Source organism: Pseudorca crassidens, chromosome 9 (genome assembly GCF_039906515.1).
Source record: "Pseudorca crassidens isolate mPseCra1 chromosome 9, mPseCra1.hap1, whole genome shotgun sequence".
Lineage (NCBI taxonomy): Eukaryota > Metazoa > Chordata > Mammalia > Artiodactyla > Delphinidae > Pseudorca > Pseudorca crassidens.
The window spans coordinates 2,200,640-2,217,625 of NC_090304.1; the positions used below are offsets into that span (position 1 = coordinate 2,200,640).

A 16,986-nucleotide genomic window follows, 5' to 3' on the forward strand; every position below is an offset into this window, starting at 1 on the left:
GAAATGCCTATTCAAGTTTCATACCCATTTTTTAATTGAGTTGTTTCTTAGGAACTTTGTTTTTTAAAATAATTCTAAACATTGTAAATAATACTGCCAAGAGCCACCCCAAACCCCGCTGCTTGTGAGACACATGGGGAGCCCAGGACCCGCTGCTCTGAAACTCACAGAAGGAGGGGCACGGCCGCCAGGTGCGGGGCTCGTGGCTGCCTGGAGCCCTGACGTCTGAGTGCCTGGTCTGCTTCCCACAGGCGGGGGATTCTCGGGCCTGTGCCCTGGTGTTGGCGCCCGGCCGGCTCACAGGTCCCTGGTCTATGAGGCCAAGTGCAGCTGGGAGGCGACCTTGCTTTGTCTGAGGGACAGTGGCCAGGTGGGAGGGGGCCCTTCGTCCCTCTGGTGACTGCGGTCTTAGCGGAGGTCCCTGACACGAGGACGGCCCCTTCTCCCCATATCTGTGGGGCAGAGCTCAGGGCCGTGCTCCGGCCAGTATCCTTGACCCCTGCTCACATGCGGGCATGCAGACACCACATGGGCTCGTGGACAGGGGCCTCTGGGCTGACTCTTATCAGTGGAGGGGTCAGGTGTGATGGGGGGGGGCCTGAGCGGGACCGAGGGGGGTGTGGGGACCTGGGGGGCGGGGGGAGGAGGAGCTGGAAGGACAGGGCCCCAGGCCGAGCACTCGGGCCCAGGCGGGGAGGGGCGCGTGCCTTGGGCCGGCGGCAGGCTCTCGGGTGGGCCGGGGCAAGCCCTGACCCTTAGTGTGGGCCGTGGGGCCAGGGCGGTGGCTTGAGCTGGGGTGTGGAGGCAGGGGCTGAGGTGGGCAGGCTCTGGGGGGAGCTTGAGGCCTCTGTGTTCCCCTCCAGGGCTTGCTCAGGGCCTGGTCTGCAGAGACAGCCGAGCTGCAGGCCTGCCCCTGCCGGCTGGAGAAAACCCAGGGCAGGGAGGGTGGCCGGGGGTAGGGGTTCGGGGGGTCATCCTCTGGGTCTGGGTCACTGAGGCTGGAGGCTGGTCCCCCTTTCCCCGGAGCTAAGAGGAAGCAGCCCTGCCATTCCGTGAGCCTGCTTTGGACTGGGGGTGCTGTCCCCTGAGTCAGGGGCAGCCCCACAGGAAGACTTGGGGGGTCAGCCCTCCGGCAGGCCCTAGCCTACTGGCCTCCACAGATGGACAGTCCAGCCCAGTCAAAGCCCCCAGAGCAGCCCCCAGCCCAGGGTGGCCCAGGCCCCTCTGGTGAAAGAATTCCAGAGTCCCTGCAGGTCCAGAACTTCAGGCCAGCCTGTCCGCCCTCCCGGCACCCAGGTCAGTGGACAGGTGGCTCCAAAAGATGGTGATGGCTGGGCCACGGCGACGCCCTGGAGGTCCCGGCCTTGGCCCCAAGTGCCACCCTGCCCAGCGCTCGAGGCTGACGGTGTGGGGATCATTTGATCTTGGAGCAAACGTGTGCTCCCCCCGCCCCGGTCCGGGCTCTCTCCCGCCCAGCATGCCGGTGGTGGACTGGTGGCATGTCCATCCCGGCCTCGAGCTGCATTCCAGGCTCAAATGGGACTTGGGGCTTAGCGTTGTTTTAAGTTATTCCTACCTCTCACCCCTCCAGGGGGAGAGTCCCCCAGCCCCAGCCCGCCAGCCCCAAGAGGGCAGGGGGAGCTCTGAGCTCGAGGCCAGGATAATCTGGGGGGAGGGGGAGACACGCAGCGTCAACAGCCAGCCCTGGGAGTTACTTATTTATCAGAAGGTCTGTTGCAAGACTGAAGTGCAGTAAGCTCTTACCTGATGTTTGTAAGATTTCTATCGCTTCGAATATGCTTAGGACGCGGCTGGAGAAGGTATTTAAGTAACAAAATAACGCATCGAAATAAGAACAAACCTGCTAAGTGACTCATCAGCCCGGCGGTGTCTGGATTTGCAGAGCTGGGATGGAGGCCCTGAGGACTGCTCTTTGGGGGACTCTGTCCGCCCCCTCAGGGCCATCAGCAGTCCGGTGACCCCTCCTCTCTGAAGATGCCAGCACTGGTGTCTCAGCTTTGGGGACCCAGAGGTGGTGGCTCTGCAGCCCTTGTCGAGATGGCCAAACACTGGAAGCCGGACCCTCCAGCCGCTCCCCCCCTACGCCGTCGTTCATTGCTAGGGCCTCCTGTCTGTCATCTCCTCCTTACACCCACTTAGGACCGGCTGGGCCAGAATCTCGGGAAACACACGCCCGAGACGAAGCCCTGGTACCAGGGAGCCCTCGGTCGCTCGTTGGTCTGATCGGTCGTTCGTTCGTTCATTCATTCATTCACTCCCTCAGATCCGTGTCCAGGGCCAACCAAGGCGGGCATGCTCCAGGGCCAGGGAGAGGGTGGTGGGCAGGTAAACACGGCCCCTTCCCCGGTGGGCTCAGCCACCCTCCAGCTGAGGACAGAGGTGGCGCCAGCACGACCCTCTGAGGCCACAGAGCCTGCGAGCGTCCCCCCTCCCTCACTCTCCACCATCCCCCACGTGCCCCCGACCGTACATACCCCGACCCTGAAGAACCTGACGTTGCAAACCAAGAACTTTCTTGCAAAAGGAAAGCGGGAAATGTCCCACGTTTTCTCCCATCATCCGCCGAGCTTGCCCCACCCACAAGCTGGATGGTATGAGGATTCCATCCTAGTTGTGGGCATTCGGGAGCCAGTGTCCGGTTACCCCCTCCCGGTGGGCCCCATGGTGGGGGAAGGCAAGGCCGGGCATGGGAGCAGGAGTCCCCAGACAGGGCTGGGTTCCCTGGGTTGGGACGGGGTGGGGACAGGGCAGGGCACCAGCTGGAAGTGAGCTGACAACGTCCTCAGGTCCATCCACGCTGTAGCCTGTGCCAGCACTTCCCTGCTTTCTAAGGCTGAGGAATATTCCGTCGTGTGGATGGACCGCATCTTGTTTTGGCTATCCAGGGGCCCTTGAGATTTCGTGTGAATCTGAGGGCTTTTTCTGTTTCTGCAAAAATTGTCATCAGGGTTTTGAGAGGGATTGCATTGAGTCTACAGATCCCTTTGAGTGGCATCGACGTCTTGACGGTATTAAGTCTTCCAATCCGTGAACGTGGGTTGTGTTTCCATCTATTGGTCGTCTTTGATTTCTTTAAACAGTATTGTTTAGTTTTCATTGTACAAGGGTCCCACCTCCTTAGTTAATTCATAAGTACTTTATTCTTTTTGGTGCTAGTGTAAATGGAATTGTTTTATAATTTCCCTTCCAGATTGTTCATGGTTTTTGTATAGAAATGCAACTGATTTTTTTAAATTAATTAATCTATTTATTTATGGCTGTGTTGGGTCTTCATTTCTGTGCGAGGGCTTTCTCTGGTTGTGGCAAGCGGGGGCCACTCCTCATCGCGGTGCGCGGGCCTCTCAGTATCGCGGCCTCTCTTGTTGCGGAGCAACAAGGCTCCAGACGCGCAGGCTCAGTAGTTGTGGCTCACGGGCCCCAGTTGCTCCGCGGCATGTGGGATCCTCCCGGACCGGGGGCACAAACCCGTGTCCCCTGCACCGGCAGGCGGACTCTCAACCACTGCGCCACCAGGGAAGCCCAATGCAACTGATTTTCGTGATCAACTTTGTATCCTACCTTGTTGAACTCATTTATTAGCTCTAACAGGGTTTTCGCATGGAATCTTTAGGGCTTTCTACACATAAGATCATATCGTCTGTGAACAGAGATAATTTTACTTCTTCCTTTCCAATTTGGAAGCCTTTTATTTCTCTTTCTTGCCTAATTGCTCTGGCTGGGACTTCAGTCCTCTGTTGAATAGACGTGGTGAGAGTGGGCATCCTTGTCTCGGTCCTGATCCTAGAGGAAAAGCTTCCAGCCTTTCTCCGTTGATATGACGTTCGCTGCGGGGTTTTCATATATGGCTTTTATTACACGGAGATAGTTTCCCTCTATTCCTAGTTTGTTTACTGTTTTTATCATGAAAGGGTGCTGAATCTTGTCAAATGCTCTTTCTGCATCCGTTGCGATCAGGAGACCATGTGATTTTTTTCCCTCCGTTCTGTTAATGTCATGTATTACATTGGTTGATTTTTATGTGAACTGTCCTTGCATTCCGGGTATAAATCCCACTTGGTCATAGTGTCTAATCTTTTTTCTATGGTACTGAATGCGGTGGTGGACCTGGGCCTGTCCAGGTGGGCGATGCAGCAGACGGGGGCCCAGGCCGCCTGCTCAGTGGGCTCACGGGGGACGGGGAGGGGTGCACGGGGGAGGGGCCCGAGGTGAGCTCACGTCCCTCTGTCCCCGCAGGAGATCGTCCTGGTCGTGTTCTTTGGGACGGAGTACGTGGTCCGCCTCTGGTCAGCCGGCTGCCGCAGCAAGTACGTGGGCATCTGGGGCCGGCTGCGCTTTGCCCGGAAGCCCATTTCCATCATCGGTGAGTCACGCCCGCCCCCCTGGAAGCTTCACCCCGAGGTTTTCTGGCAAGAGCTGAGCCCCCTCCCCCAGAATCTGGCAGGTGGACCCCCATCACAAACACCACCAGGCAGAGTCCCTCCTCCACCTGTGACAGGGCAGGATCCCAAGGCCAGTGGGGTGACCTCCCAGGTCCCCCACACAGGAGCCAGCCTCAGCGCCCAGGTCCTCTGTCCCAAGAGGCTGCTCACAGGGCAGGGGGTCTGGTCAAGCTCAACACAACCTGGGCTTCCGCTGCCCTCAGCGGCCCGCGAGACAGGGCTGGGGAGGTAGGCTCGGGGGGGGCCTGTGCACGTGCCTGGGACGGAGGGCCTGGTCTCCCCATTGAGGTGTCCCCGTGTCCCCACTGTTGGGCCCTGTCCCGCCTGACCGCCAGGCTCCTTGCTGGTGTCCAGCTGCCAGGCTGGTGACGGTGGCGCTGTCCCCTCCAGACCTCATCGTGGTCGTGGCTTCCATGGTCGTCCTCTGCGTGGGCTCCAAAGGGCAGGTGTTTGCCACCTCGGCCATCAGGTAGGCGGGGCTGCGGGCTCCCCGGTGCAGGGGTGTGAGAGCGGCGGGGCCGCGTGCTGGGGGGGCCGGTTAGGCTCAGGGCCGGTGCTGAGTCGGACAGGAGCGCTTACTCACTTCTGGGACTCAGGCTGGGACCTGACAGTCTGGGGCCCTCCGTCTGCTCGTCTGTAAACTGGGATGATCCTGGGGCCGCCCCCAGAAGGTGGTCTGGTGGCCAAAGGAATTGAGAAATGTACAGGTTTGGCTCCGGGCCTGGGGTGCTGCCCCCACCTTGACCCTGGGCTTCGGGAGCGGGAGGGGCGCACGGGGGAGGGGAGGGGCGCCCAGCGACCTGTCTTCCGCAGGGGCATCCGCTTCCTGCAGATCCTGCGGATGCTGCACGTCGACCGCCAGGGGGGCACGTGGAGGCTGCTGGGCTCCGTGGTCTTCATCCACCGCCAGGTGGGTGGTCCGGGGGGGGGGAGGACAGGGTCTCGGCCCAGCCTCGGCCCGAGTCAGCTGGGCTGTCCTGCCCCCAACCTGAGGGGCCAGTGTCCCGAGCCTGCCAGGCAGGTGGTGCCCACGTCCCTGAAGCTGGGACAAGAGACTGTCGGGCAGATGGAAAGACAGAAATGCCACACGGAAAAGGGTCCGAGAGGCCCCGAAATCTAAAACGGGGGCAGATCATGATGAGCCCCGTGAAGGCGGAGGCGGCTGACCCGCACCCCTTCGTGAGGCCCCGCCCCGCATCTCACCAAGGCTCTGCAGGAAACAGAGCCGGGCTGGCGGCCCAGGGCACTGGTCTCGCTCCTGGAGGCTGAGACCCGACACTGCCACTGACGAGCTGGGAAAAATCAGTTATTTCTGAAGTCCGATGTCTGCATGTGAGACATGCTGGCATTTATGTCAACTCGGTGGGAAGTGTTGGGGCTTTGCCGCCGGCAGGCCCCGCCCCCTGTGATGTCTGGCCGGCGCGGGTGCGCAGGGCCCCGGCTGTCCGTGGGCGCCGGCTGGTCACACCTCGTCTGCCGTCTCCCAGGAGCTGATCACCACCCTGTACATCGGCTTCCTGGGCCTCATCTTCTCCTCCTACTTCGTGTACCTGGCCGAGAAGGACGCTGTGAACGAGTCGGGCCAGGTCGAGTTCGGCAGCTACGCGGACGCCCTCTGGTGGGGGGTGGTAAGTCGGGACCTCTGGGCCACGCGGCCACTGCCCACCCGGGGCCTGGGCGGGGCGGGGTGGGGCGGGGCCGGGATGTCACCCTGGGGCTCTGGTGTCTCAAGATCTTACGCCTCGAGACCACCCCACAAACGCCTGAAGCCCCGCCTGGGCACAGGTTGGACGGGCGGGCGGCACAGGGCTCCACGCACAGAAGGGCCCCACGCTGGATGCGTAAAGCCCGACAGTCACCGTTGTGGGGTCCGTAAGGTTTTTATCTTTGAACTTGCCGTTTGGGAGGCAAGTCTGGCGGGACGGAGAGCGACTGTGCAGTGGGCACGACGGCCGCACGAGGTCCCAGCTCCTGCCTTCCCTGGGGCCGGCTCCTCCGCCACCCTGTGCCCCGCGTCTGTGAGGTTCTGTGCTGGCCCCTCAAATATCCCTGCACCGAGGAGCGTGACTTTGTAGAGCAAACAAAAGCCACCACGACAGGGCGGGGGGTGCTGGGAAAAAGGAAAGCGCTCCCACGTTTTGACTACGCACCCGGCCCGCAAATTCTGTAGCCGGCCCCAGGCAGCGGTGACACAGCAGTGCCCCGGCTTCTGTCCTGGGGGCCTGGAGGCTCCCCCGCCTGTGAAGTTGGGCTCCTTGGGTGTGCCGTGTCCCCCTCCTGCAAGCACCCAGCACCCTGGCCTCGGCCTGGACGTGTCCAGGAGCGTGGGCTGGCTCCTCCCAGGGGTCAGGCTTGTGGTGGGGAAGGGAGACGTGGGGCGCGGGGCGCGGCACATGGCCACGCTGTGGGTGGTTGCAGGGGTCTCCGCCAGCTGCAGGACGTCTGAGCTGTGTGGCCCCCGGGGCCTGCTTACCACGGAAGCCCAGCATCACTTGTGTGTGGGGCTCAGGGCGCAGAGGACACCCCTCAACAAACCCTCCGCTCGGGCCTTGTGGGGAGACAGGTCCTGGGCTCTCAGTGGCAGGGTGGCCAGCAGCTTACCGGCCTGGGAACAGCACATGCAGGGGGCCCTGAGGCAGCCCGGACAGACCCTGGCCGTGGGGGAAGGCAGGGGTGCAGCCCGAATGCCGGCTCCGTGGGCCAACTCTGGGCCGTGGGCCGGCCTTGGCTCTCCCCCTTCCCTGTGGGGTGCACTTGGGTGCCAGGGGCTAGTGCCTGGGGTCCGAATCAGCCTGAGCAGCAGAGCGGGTGACACCGGCCCGGCCGCGAGCTGCCCGAAGCTGAGGGTGGCCGGTGGGAGCCCCTTTGAGCTGGGGGCTGGGGGGCTGACGTCCAGGCTCGCTCAGCCAGGGAGAGGAGAGGGTCGCAGGCTGCACGAGGTCGGGCCGAGGCCTCGGGGCAGCACCAGGTCCAAGGGGTCCCGGGTCCGGGCAGTGGCTGTGCCGGGCCCTGGCCGTGTCTGTCCTTGACTTGCTTCCTTCCGGAAGCGGGGTAGGGGTTCACTCTCTCCCCGGCTTCCCCACCAGCCTCCACAGGGAGGCCCATCCCGGATGGTCCGGGTGGGGCGGGAAGCTGCCCCGTGTGCCTCCACCCACACCCCCAGGAGGCCCACACGTGTTGGGGGAGGGGCGCCTGATATCGGACGAGTCAGCGTTTTTTCTGGAAGCTTCCAGTGTGCCAGGCTGCCCAGGGAAGGCAAGCTCTGCTGGCCCCCCTGCAGGCCTGTGCCTCCACGGGCCCGGGCGTGGCAGCCCCCGGCCCATCCCCCCGGCAGGTTCGGTGGGACAGCCCAGCGCCGGGCAGGGAGGGGAGGCGTCCTGGTGACAGGCAGGTCCTGTGGAGGGACAGGATGCCCAGAGCCGGGAGGACCCCCGGGACTGGATGGCGCGGTGGGAAGCGCATGGGTGACGGCCGCGGCTCAGCTGATAAGCGGTGCTCGGCCTTGGCACCGGCCCCCACCTCCCTGGCCGCTCGGAGCTGCCCCCGGCCCGGCCCCTGCGAACGGCGCTCCCGCTCGCACACCTGTGCAAACATCCGCCCGCCGGCCGGGAAAACGGCCCCTTTGTGCCCGGCTTGGCACCGGTGCCCCAGCCTCGCCGTCAGCTGCGGCCCCGGCCTGGCCATTGTTCCCGCGGGCCCGGCACCCCCGCCGCCCAGCTCCTGGGCAGGCGACTCCCATTCACAGCGGTGGCGCCCCTGCAGCTGTCCAGGCGGGTGGAGCGGCCGCGGCTCGAGTTATGCTGTGCTCCTGGCACGTCCTGGACGAGCAGCTCAGGAAGCGCGGCCTGGCCGGGGGCTTCAGAGCCAGCTGGCCACTGCGCCCGACGGTGGCTGTCCCGCGCCGTCCTCTGCGTGGCTTCGTGGGCCACACGGGGAGCGAGCCCGGCCCTGCCATGCCCCGTGGCTCCCCGTCCAGGGTGGACAGACCAGGGTCTGCCTACCAGGTGGTACAGCCTGGCAGGGAGAGGCCTGCCGGCCGGGCCACTGCCCACCACCACGCTGCGTCCACGCCAGACCGGCACCTCTGGCTGGATGCGTGGGACAGACTTGAAACTAGGGCGTCTGGGCCGCTGGGGTGGGCCATCTGCTGTTTCCTCTGTGGAGCCAGGGCAGGGGGGCGGGTTCCCGGGGGGGGGGTGGCCACTGCTGCGTGTGGCCCCGCCGGCAGGGCTGTAGGTGCCACAGGGGTGGCGCCGGCAGCCTCAGCACCCAGCCTTGGCCGGTGTCTGCTGGACGAGTGGATGAATCAGTTGACGTGCCCGTATAGCGGTTCTGTCTGTGGCCCGCAGGACAGCGGGTGCATCAGCGGCCACAGCAAAGTCCCGCAGACGGAGCGCCTTAAAATAACAGAGCTGCGTTCTCTCATGGATCTGGAGACCAGAAGTCCGAGATCAAGGGGTTGCAGGGCTGGCTCCCTCCGAAAGCTCTGGGGGAGGGTCCTTCCCGCCTCTTCCAGCTTCTGGGGCCCCCAAGTGCTCCTGGGTTTGTGGCTGCACCTTCTGTCTCTTATCAGGACACTGGTCAGTGGGTGCCGGGCCCACCCAGGGAGCCCAGGACCATCTCCTCTCCAGATCATTATCCAGTTGCATCAACAAAGACCCTTTTTTCCAACAGGCTTGTGTTCTGAGGGCCTGGGTGGGCATGGATTTGGGTGGACACCCTTCAGCCCAGGCCGGCGCCGTCCCAGGTGGACATCACAAGAATGTCTCTCCCCTCCCCGAGCCTCAGTTTCCAGGCTGAGGGTCCCCTCCGCTCCCGCTAGCCCAGGTGGGGACGCCTGACTTGGGTGTGAGAGCTGCCCCCTCACCCGGAGTGTGGCGCCCCGTGCCTGGCTGCCGAGGTGTTGGGGAGGATTGAAGACTTTTTTCTTTGCCCTTGGAACAAAATGCATTTGTTTGTGTTAAAGTTTGAGTCGGGGGGAGAGCAGTTTTTGCAAACACGGGCTCCTCTGTTTAGTGCCCGGGGGTCTCTCAAATCAGGAGGCTGCCGGGCTCTGTTTACCCCCTGCATCTAAATTTAGAATTTAGAGTGGAAAGGCTAGAAGCCGCCCCTGCATTCAGCCACCATTGAAAACAAGAGTCTGGCTCCTTAGCTGTTGGCTCCAGAAGGTTCTGGCTCTCCAGGCTGGACTGCATCCTGGCAGAGTGAGGCCGAAAGGGTCTGGGGGCCGAGTGGTGGGTCTGGGTGAGGACAGGGCCTCCCAGATATTCACATGCAAGGCCTGTCGGCACCGCCCAGTGGGTGGAACCAGGGTCAGGACCTCATCTGGAGCTGGGGAAACCGAAGCCCTGTGGGCCCGGAGGGTGGTGGGCCAGGCCCCCAGCCCTTCAAGGCTTTTCCTCTGCTTGGACTCCATGCAAAGCCCAGGGGTGCTATGCAGCTAAGAACAGAGGGTCTCCAGGACCCTGGGCTGCCACCTGCCCCGATCCCATCCTGCACCTGTTGACAGTTGTGTAGGGGGCTGAGACCGTGGGCTCTGGGAGCCCAGCCAGAGAAGGGCCTTTACGACTGGGTTTTGCAGGATGAGTAGGGGTCCACAGGGCAGGTCTGCCTCTCTGTACTTACTGCCCACTGAGGGACCCCCTGGGGCGATTTTATTGCATGGACTCAGCAGGCCTAGTGAGGCAGGTGTTCAGCTCTTGTCATCCCAGGTAAGAACTTTCCAGCTTCAGCTTGAGGGAGAGAAACACGGTCAGCGTCAGGAACACAGTGACACAGGAAGTAGTGGGGTAAAACAGGCGGGAGCGTGGTGTGAAGCCATCCTGTTCCGCTGCTGACCTGCTGAGTGGCCCTGGGCAGGTTACCCAGCCTCCCTGGGTGTAAGCTGGGTGCCTATTTCCGTGAGCTGGGGAGGATTGTGAGTGAGGACACAGAGAGCCCGGGGTATCTGGCGCCCAACGAGGATGCAGCAAAGGGTGGCTGTGAATTTGAGGGGCTGTTACTGGCCACGGTTCTCTGGGCAGCGCCCCCAGGCTGGCCGACAGGCAGTGACCCCCCAGCCACCTAATTCACACTCGAGTGTTCGTGGCTGCCGCGGCCCAGTCACAGCCCTTAGCCCTGCTGGTGCCCCGGGTCCAGCTCTGCCCCGGCCGGCTCCCGGCCTCTAACACCTTAACTCACAGAGCGGCCCCTCTTCGCACGCGCGTGTGCACGTGTGCGCGCCTACGTGTGTTGGCTCTTCCTGGCCCCCAGGGACCTGTGTTTCCCGCCAGGCCGGCAGTGGGGCGCAGAGGGGTGGGTGCACCGTGCAGCTGCGCTGGGGCCAGGGCAGGGCGTGTGACCGCTCCGTGCCTTGGTTTCCCCATCTGTAAAATGGGAGGCGGCAGGTCTACCTCCAAGGGCCGACGTGGGGCTCCCTGAGGGGACCACGATCCCAGGAAGGTAGCAACTCTTTCCGTTGCTTCCAAGACATTCCTTGGAGGACTGGGGCCTCTTGGCCGGGCTGGTCCTGGGCACCAGGCACATCCCGGCAGTCCCGCTCTGTGCTGGGCGCTGGGGCACAGCAGGGGGTCAGCCGCCTGGGGGTCTCACTCTCGGAGGCTTGGTCGTGGTCAGTCGTGGTCCGCATGCCGTGATTTCCCTGGGAGTCAGTGAGGGCCCCCTGAGGAGGACACGTCGGAGCGGAGCCCTCGAGGCAGTCTCCTGCGTGAGGGGCCACGAGCCTGGCCATGCTGTGGGGTGGGCGCGGCCCGGGCAGGGCCCGGGGTGTCCACAGCATCCCACCAGGCGCTGTGTGAAGCTCCTGAGGGCCCCTGCCGAGGAGGGAGAAAGGTCTCGACCCCGTCCCCACGGTCCGCACCCTTTCCCCGAGAGTACAGCGGCCAGGGCGCCGAGGTTTCCATAGGGAGAAGATGCGCTCACGCAACGAGGACCCCTGGGCCCACGTGGGTTTCTGTTCGTTTATTGAGTCTTTCCTTTCTGAAAGGAAGCGGGCTTGTTTGGGGTTGTGTGTTTGCTTTTGTTTTTACCCACAATTTGCAAGCCTGGCAGGGTTGTCCCCTCGGCCCTCACGTGCTGGCCTCTGTCCCCTTCGTGGTGTCCCCTGCAAGCCTGGCCGGGGTCTCCTGGGGCAGCCCCACGATGGCTGGAGCTGGGGCCCGGGACCGCTGCTCCCACCCTTTGCTGTCCTGAGGCAGTCCTGCCACCCGCCCAGCCTCCCCTCTGTCCACACCTCTCCTCCCCCGAGGTGCCCTCTCCCTGGCTCCGTCCTTCCAGCCTCCTCTGGGCAGGTTGGTGGCCCGAGGCTGGGCGAGCCCCAGACCCCTCAGCGCGGCAGCCTCTGGCCCTGGGCTTGTTCTCCGGCTGTCCCGCCAAGGAGCCGGTTTGGTTGCCAGCTCCGTCACTTAGCAGTGGTGAGACCCCCCCGGCCTCAGTTTCCCCCTCTGGCAGATGGACCCGAGCTCACAGCGTGGTCACGAGTTTGCCAAACGGAGGTGCCCTCCCCCGGCGCGAGCCCCTAGTGTCCACGTTGGTGCCTCCTCACTCCCACTCCTGGCTGCCCGTTCCCTCTGGACAGATGGCCATGGCCTGCAGTGTGGCTGCAGGCTGACCGCTTCCTCTGTGGAGCTGGGCTCCTGGGCTGGCCTTCCCGCTTCCCCCGGAGGCCGGCGTCCAGGAGGAAATAAAATGACACTAGCGCCAGCTTCTCGTGACACAAAGTGCTGGGGGGACTGGCAGGTCCTCTCGTGCCTCCTGTCCCTGGAGGAGAGACACGGGGGACAGGGGACGCACCCTAGGCTCAGCCCCCCCCCGCTGAGCTGTCTCCCCGAGTCTGTGTCCAGGGGGCGTGCAGATCTGCATTCCGATCGCCTGCCATGGGGGGCGAGTTCCGAGCACGCAAGCTATAAAACGGCCCATTCCTGAGCTGCTTGTGTCTGTGAATTCAGGAAAAACAAACAGCTCTGCGGGGATGGGCTGTTTCCTCAAAGAGCTGAAAGGATGTCGTTAACTTGACAAAGAAGGTCTGTGGCAGAGTCTGAGAAGCCAGGAGTGTGCCCTGCGCCGCAGGGTGGGGGACACCTGGCCGGGGCTCCCCTGGCTTCTTCCTGCTGCCCACCATTGGAGTCCCAGCACCTCCCAGCCGGGCGGCGAGGACATGGGGTCCCGCCTCCAGTGCTCTTGTCCGAGAAGGGAGGTGGCCTCGGTGTCCCCACCCGCTGGCCTGGCCGCACCGCTCAGCCAGCCCCTTTCCTCCTCCCACCTACATCAGTTTCCCAGTTGTCTTGGTGGTTTTTTTTTTCCCCTTAATTTTGATAATTAGAAGGTTGTATTATGTGTTATTTGTCTCGAAGCCCGAGTTTTCTGGCACTGCTTAAAATTTGCCCCCCTGGCGTGAGGGCCACACTCAGGTCCATCTCAGAGGTCACCCTGCCCCCACCTCCCTGCATGGCTGCCGTTCTCGAACTTGGAGTCTCAGGACCCCTTGACGCCCTTATCAGTGACTGAAGACCCCAGAAAGCTTTTGTTTACGGGGTTCACTCTGTCAATACCGCATTAGAAGCTAAAAGTTAGAAATTTAAAAATAGACCCGCTGTATGTTTACACATAAATAAATAATGCTATGAGAGCCACTTTCCGGAAGACACTGGATGCGGCGTCTTGGGCGCCCCACCCCATCTGCAGCCCTGATGTGCCTTTGCTCCGTGCACCCAGGTGCTGAGAGGCAGCTGCCGCCCAGGCCTCACACGAGGGGCGCAGACCCTCTGGGGGCTGCTGGCGGGGAGCTGCAGGTTCTCCCGGCCCCCTTATCTGCCTGCTGGCCTTCAGCCTTGCCCAAGGCCTCAGGCTGGCCTGCTCCACCCTGCAGGTACTGGGCTGGGCTCCAGGTGTGCACTGCCTGTGTGTGCATGTGAGGCGTTGGGCCTGGAGGGCGCTGGGCTTGACGCGGGCACCGGCCCCTCTTTATGTGACCCTGCGCCACGTGTGGTACGTACACATGCGTGTGCCTCGTTGCTGCCTTAGCGTGTCTCAGCGTGCGTGTGCGGCTCCCTGTCTCCGTGTCAGGCCATCTGTGTGTGTGCACACGTGCACGGGCAGCACATTGGAAGCGGGTGTGGACGTGTGTCTGAGGGACGGTGACGTTGCCAGGAAGTGCTCCGTGTGGCGGTCCCGGGAGCCAGGACCACGAACAGTCACGTGGTGGGTGTTGGGTGGGCGGGAGCGTGCGCCCATTGCTGCCCCCAGGCTGTGCTCTTTGGTGTAACCCGGGCTCCCGCACTGCGGTCCTTCCCGCTGCCCGGACTCTTGGTCCCTCCTGCTTCCCGAGGACATCTCGCCTCTGCCCCGGGGCTTCTGAGCTGTCCTGTGTGCCTGTCCCTGTCCGCGTGGACACGTGTGCGGGCCCCAAGGACCCTGCTGTAGAAGCCGCCGCCTCCCGCCTGGGCCTTGTTCAGTGGAATCTATGAAATGGGCCTCCCCAGGCCCTGCTCCCCGCCGGTCTCAGCGGGCAGGGGGGTCTCATGGAGGCTCTGTGCAGAACTTCCCGAGCTGCCAGGGGCCGTCCTCACTTGGCCTGGGCTGGGGGCCCTGGAAGGGGGAAGCCAGGCTGCCTAGCACAGGGCTGGCGAGGCCACGGGTTGAGCGCGGGTGCTGACGGGATGAGCAGGGACTCTGGGCGCCCTGGTCCCCCTGCCAGGCGCAGAGCTGGCTCCTCACGCACCTGGACCCTGGCATGGACAGGTGTGGCCGCGTGGCCGGCACAGCCAGGGTGGGCTCTGAGTCCCTGCAGGATGGCGTTGTCGGGCTCACGCCGGAGGCCCCGCCGGGGAGCAAGCCTCAGGTGGCAGCAGAGGCAAGCCTAGGGTGGGTGTGGGGTGGAAGCAGCCCCTCAGTCCCACTGTCCCAGCACACGCCCTGGACGGACAGCTCCCCCATGTAGAAGGAGGCTCGAGCTGCGTCCGATTCCCTCCGAGCAAAGGGCAAACGCGGCATCTGGTGCCTGGGGTGGCGTCAGGAAGTGGCGTGTCGTCGTGGCCGGGCTCTCTGGGGAGGGTGGGCCTCTGTGGGAGCTTCCGGCTTCCTGGGGGCCGGAGCACAGCGACACCGGTGGCCCGGTTGGCAGGCCTCCTGGGGACGGGGCAGGGGTGGGGCGGGGAAGCTATGCCCGTCGGCGCCGAGCGCCCGTGTGCACGCTGGGACTCGCTTCCTCTGCGGCGTTAGCCTGGGGGACCCAGACCCTGCGGGCTCGAGCACCGTGCTCTCAGCCGCCCGGCCGCTCGGTGCTGGGCTCTCTCGCTGGCCTCTGTTGCGCGGTGGCAGGTCTCAGATGGAGCGCGGGGCTCAGGCTGGACGGACGGACGCCCGCCCTGAGGTTCTGGGGCTTGCGTGCCGACCGCTGTCCCTCGTCCTTGCAGGTGACGGTCACCACCATCGGCTATGGGGACAAGGTGCCCCAGACGTGGGTCGGGAAGACCATCGCCTCCTGCTTCTCCGTCTTCGCCATCTCCTTCTTTGCGCTTCCGGCGGTAGGTGCTCGGTGTTGGGGGGCATCTCCACAGTTCCTCAGCCTCCTCCGGGCTCTGGGGCTGGCAGGGGGGCCCTGTGAGCAGACCACCCTCAGGGGGTGCATTCAGGCCCCAGCTCGCCTGCCTCAGAGCCTCTGGAGGCCGCCGCCTTCCTGTTCCCGGCCCCCGGTGGGTCCTTTGCAAGTGTGGGCGGCGGCGATCGCCAGGCCTCTCGTGGCAAATAGCGGGGTGCAGGCCGGCTCATTCGGCCGCTGAGGCTAGCGGTGAGGTGCCCATGGTGGCGGCCACAGACCCGCAGAGGGGCAAGCCATGCGGGAGGGAGCGGTCCTGCACTGTGGCCTGGGTGGCTTTGAGCCCTGTTCTTCCTGGAGACCATAGAGTCTTCTAGTTCACTCTGTTTGTATGTAGGCGCCTGATAGGTGTGTGACCATACCGTGTGTGTGTGTGCACTGCATGTGCACGTGTTACACATCACGCAGTCTGGGTCTGTGTGTACGTACCGTGTGTGCATCACGCACACGTGCTCCACGTGTATCTGTGTGCGCGTGTATTGTCTATGCACGCGTCACATAGGTGTACGTACCGCATGCGTTTGTATGTGCTCGTGCATGTGTGTCACACGTATGTTCTCTGTGTGTGGTAGTCCTTAATGCACGGCGCGTGTGTGTTGCGGGTGTGTCTGTCCGTGCACGTGTGTGTCACAGGCTGTGGTGTAACGTGTGTATGCATGTGCACATAGAGAGTGTGTATGTGTGTATGGCTCGATCCCCTCTGTGGACAGGGAGCTCCCCTGGTGAGCCGGCCCTTTCCATCCCGTTAGCAGTCCTGGGGGGGTGGGGGCAGCAGTGGGTCCTGCTTGGGTGGGGCTGCCCACGGGCTGGGCCGGAGGCGCCGACCTCCTCCATGGGGCCCGCAGCGCCGAGCAGGCCACCGGTGCCCAGCCCGTCTCTCCACGCCCCCGTCTGCAGGATGTGAGCCCTGGTTTCTGTTCCTTGCAGGGGATTCTGGGCTCCGGTTTTGCCCTGAAGGTCCAGCAGAAGCAGAGGCAGAAGCACTTCAACCGGCAGATCCCGGCGGCAGCCTCGCTCATCCAGGTGATGGCAGCCGCCGCCGCGGCCTTGTCGCCGTCGTGTGGTGGTCAGTGTGCCCGGCCCTGTGTTGCCCGGGCAAGTACGAGCCGTGTCTGGTCTGGGAACGGCTCTCAGCCCTGAGCTGACCCGGCCCCCGGGGCCGCCGAGACCCTCTCCTGTGGACCCTCCTGAACACGGAAGGGCCGCGATCCGTGCCATAGACATGCCCACCTGTTGGAACTCCTGTCCTGGGAACCGTCGGGTGCCGATGGGGTGGGGGCACAGGAGCCTGGGAGCCCACCTTCCTCCATCCTGTGGGCCCGGCCGGGGGACTAGAAGGTGGCCTGGCCTGTCCCGGATTTGGTCAGTCCGGTGGGCCCTTGGCCTCCAGCTGCAGCGGCCGCCTGGTGTCTGTCTTCTCCCTCCTCTGTGGCCAGCCCCCGACTCTGCAAGGGAGGACTTGGAGCGAAGAGTAAGGGGTCCCCAGGTGGCCGTTCCCCCCCCAGGGTCAGGGGTCAGGGCCTGCTTGTGCAGTACTGATGCTTCTGGGCCATTCCCAGCACCCACGGGGCTCAGTCCTCCCGGCCGATAGGAGGTGAGGACCGGTGACCCAACGGCACGGGCCGCGCTCTGCAGTGACGGGCCAGCTTCACTTTCTGAAGGCCCGGCTGCTGCCCCTACAGGGCCCGGGGCTCACGGTGCCGGGCCTTGGGGGCGGGGCAGGGGCTGCACCTGCCCTAGGCCCCTCGCTCCCCGCCAGGTTTCTGTGATGAGGCTGTCCCAGAGGCTCCCAGCCCGAGAGCAGTGGGAGAGGAAGGTTCCAGAGGCGGGCAAGCAGGCAGGCGGCCCCGAGCCCCTGGACACTGGGCTCCGGGACCCCAGGCTCCTGGAACAGCCTGGAGGACTGGGCGGCCCTCTCAGTGCCAAGCAAGG

General features: G+C 64.0%; 1 protein-coding gene across 1 annotated transcript in view; it reads left to right on the top strand.

The window, feature by feature from the left end:
* KCNQ1 (potassium voltage-gated channel subfamily Q member 1) overlaps window positions 1-16,986 on the top strand; it is a 345,053-nt gene that overhangs the window by 87,520 nt on the left and 240,547 nt on the right. Inside the window, exons 3-8 of the mRNA XM_067747923.1 lie at window positions 4,255-4,381; window positions 4,851-4,929; window positions 5,274-5,370; window positions 5,948-6,088; window positions 14,873-14,983; window positions 15,982-16,077. Of these exons, the coding sequence (XP_067604024.1) occupies window positions 4,255-4,381; window positions 4,851-4,929; window positions 5,274-5,370; window positions 5,948-6,088; window positions 14,873-14,983; window positions 15,982-16,077 (651 nt within the window). The remainder of the gene's footprint in view (window positions 1-4,254; window positions 4,382-4,850; window positions 4,930-5,273; window positions 5,371-5,947; window positions 6,089-14,872; window positions 14,984-15,981; window positions 16,078-16,986) is intronic.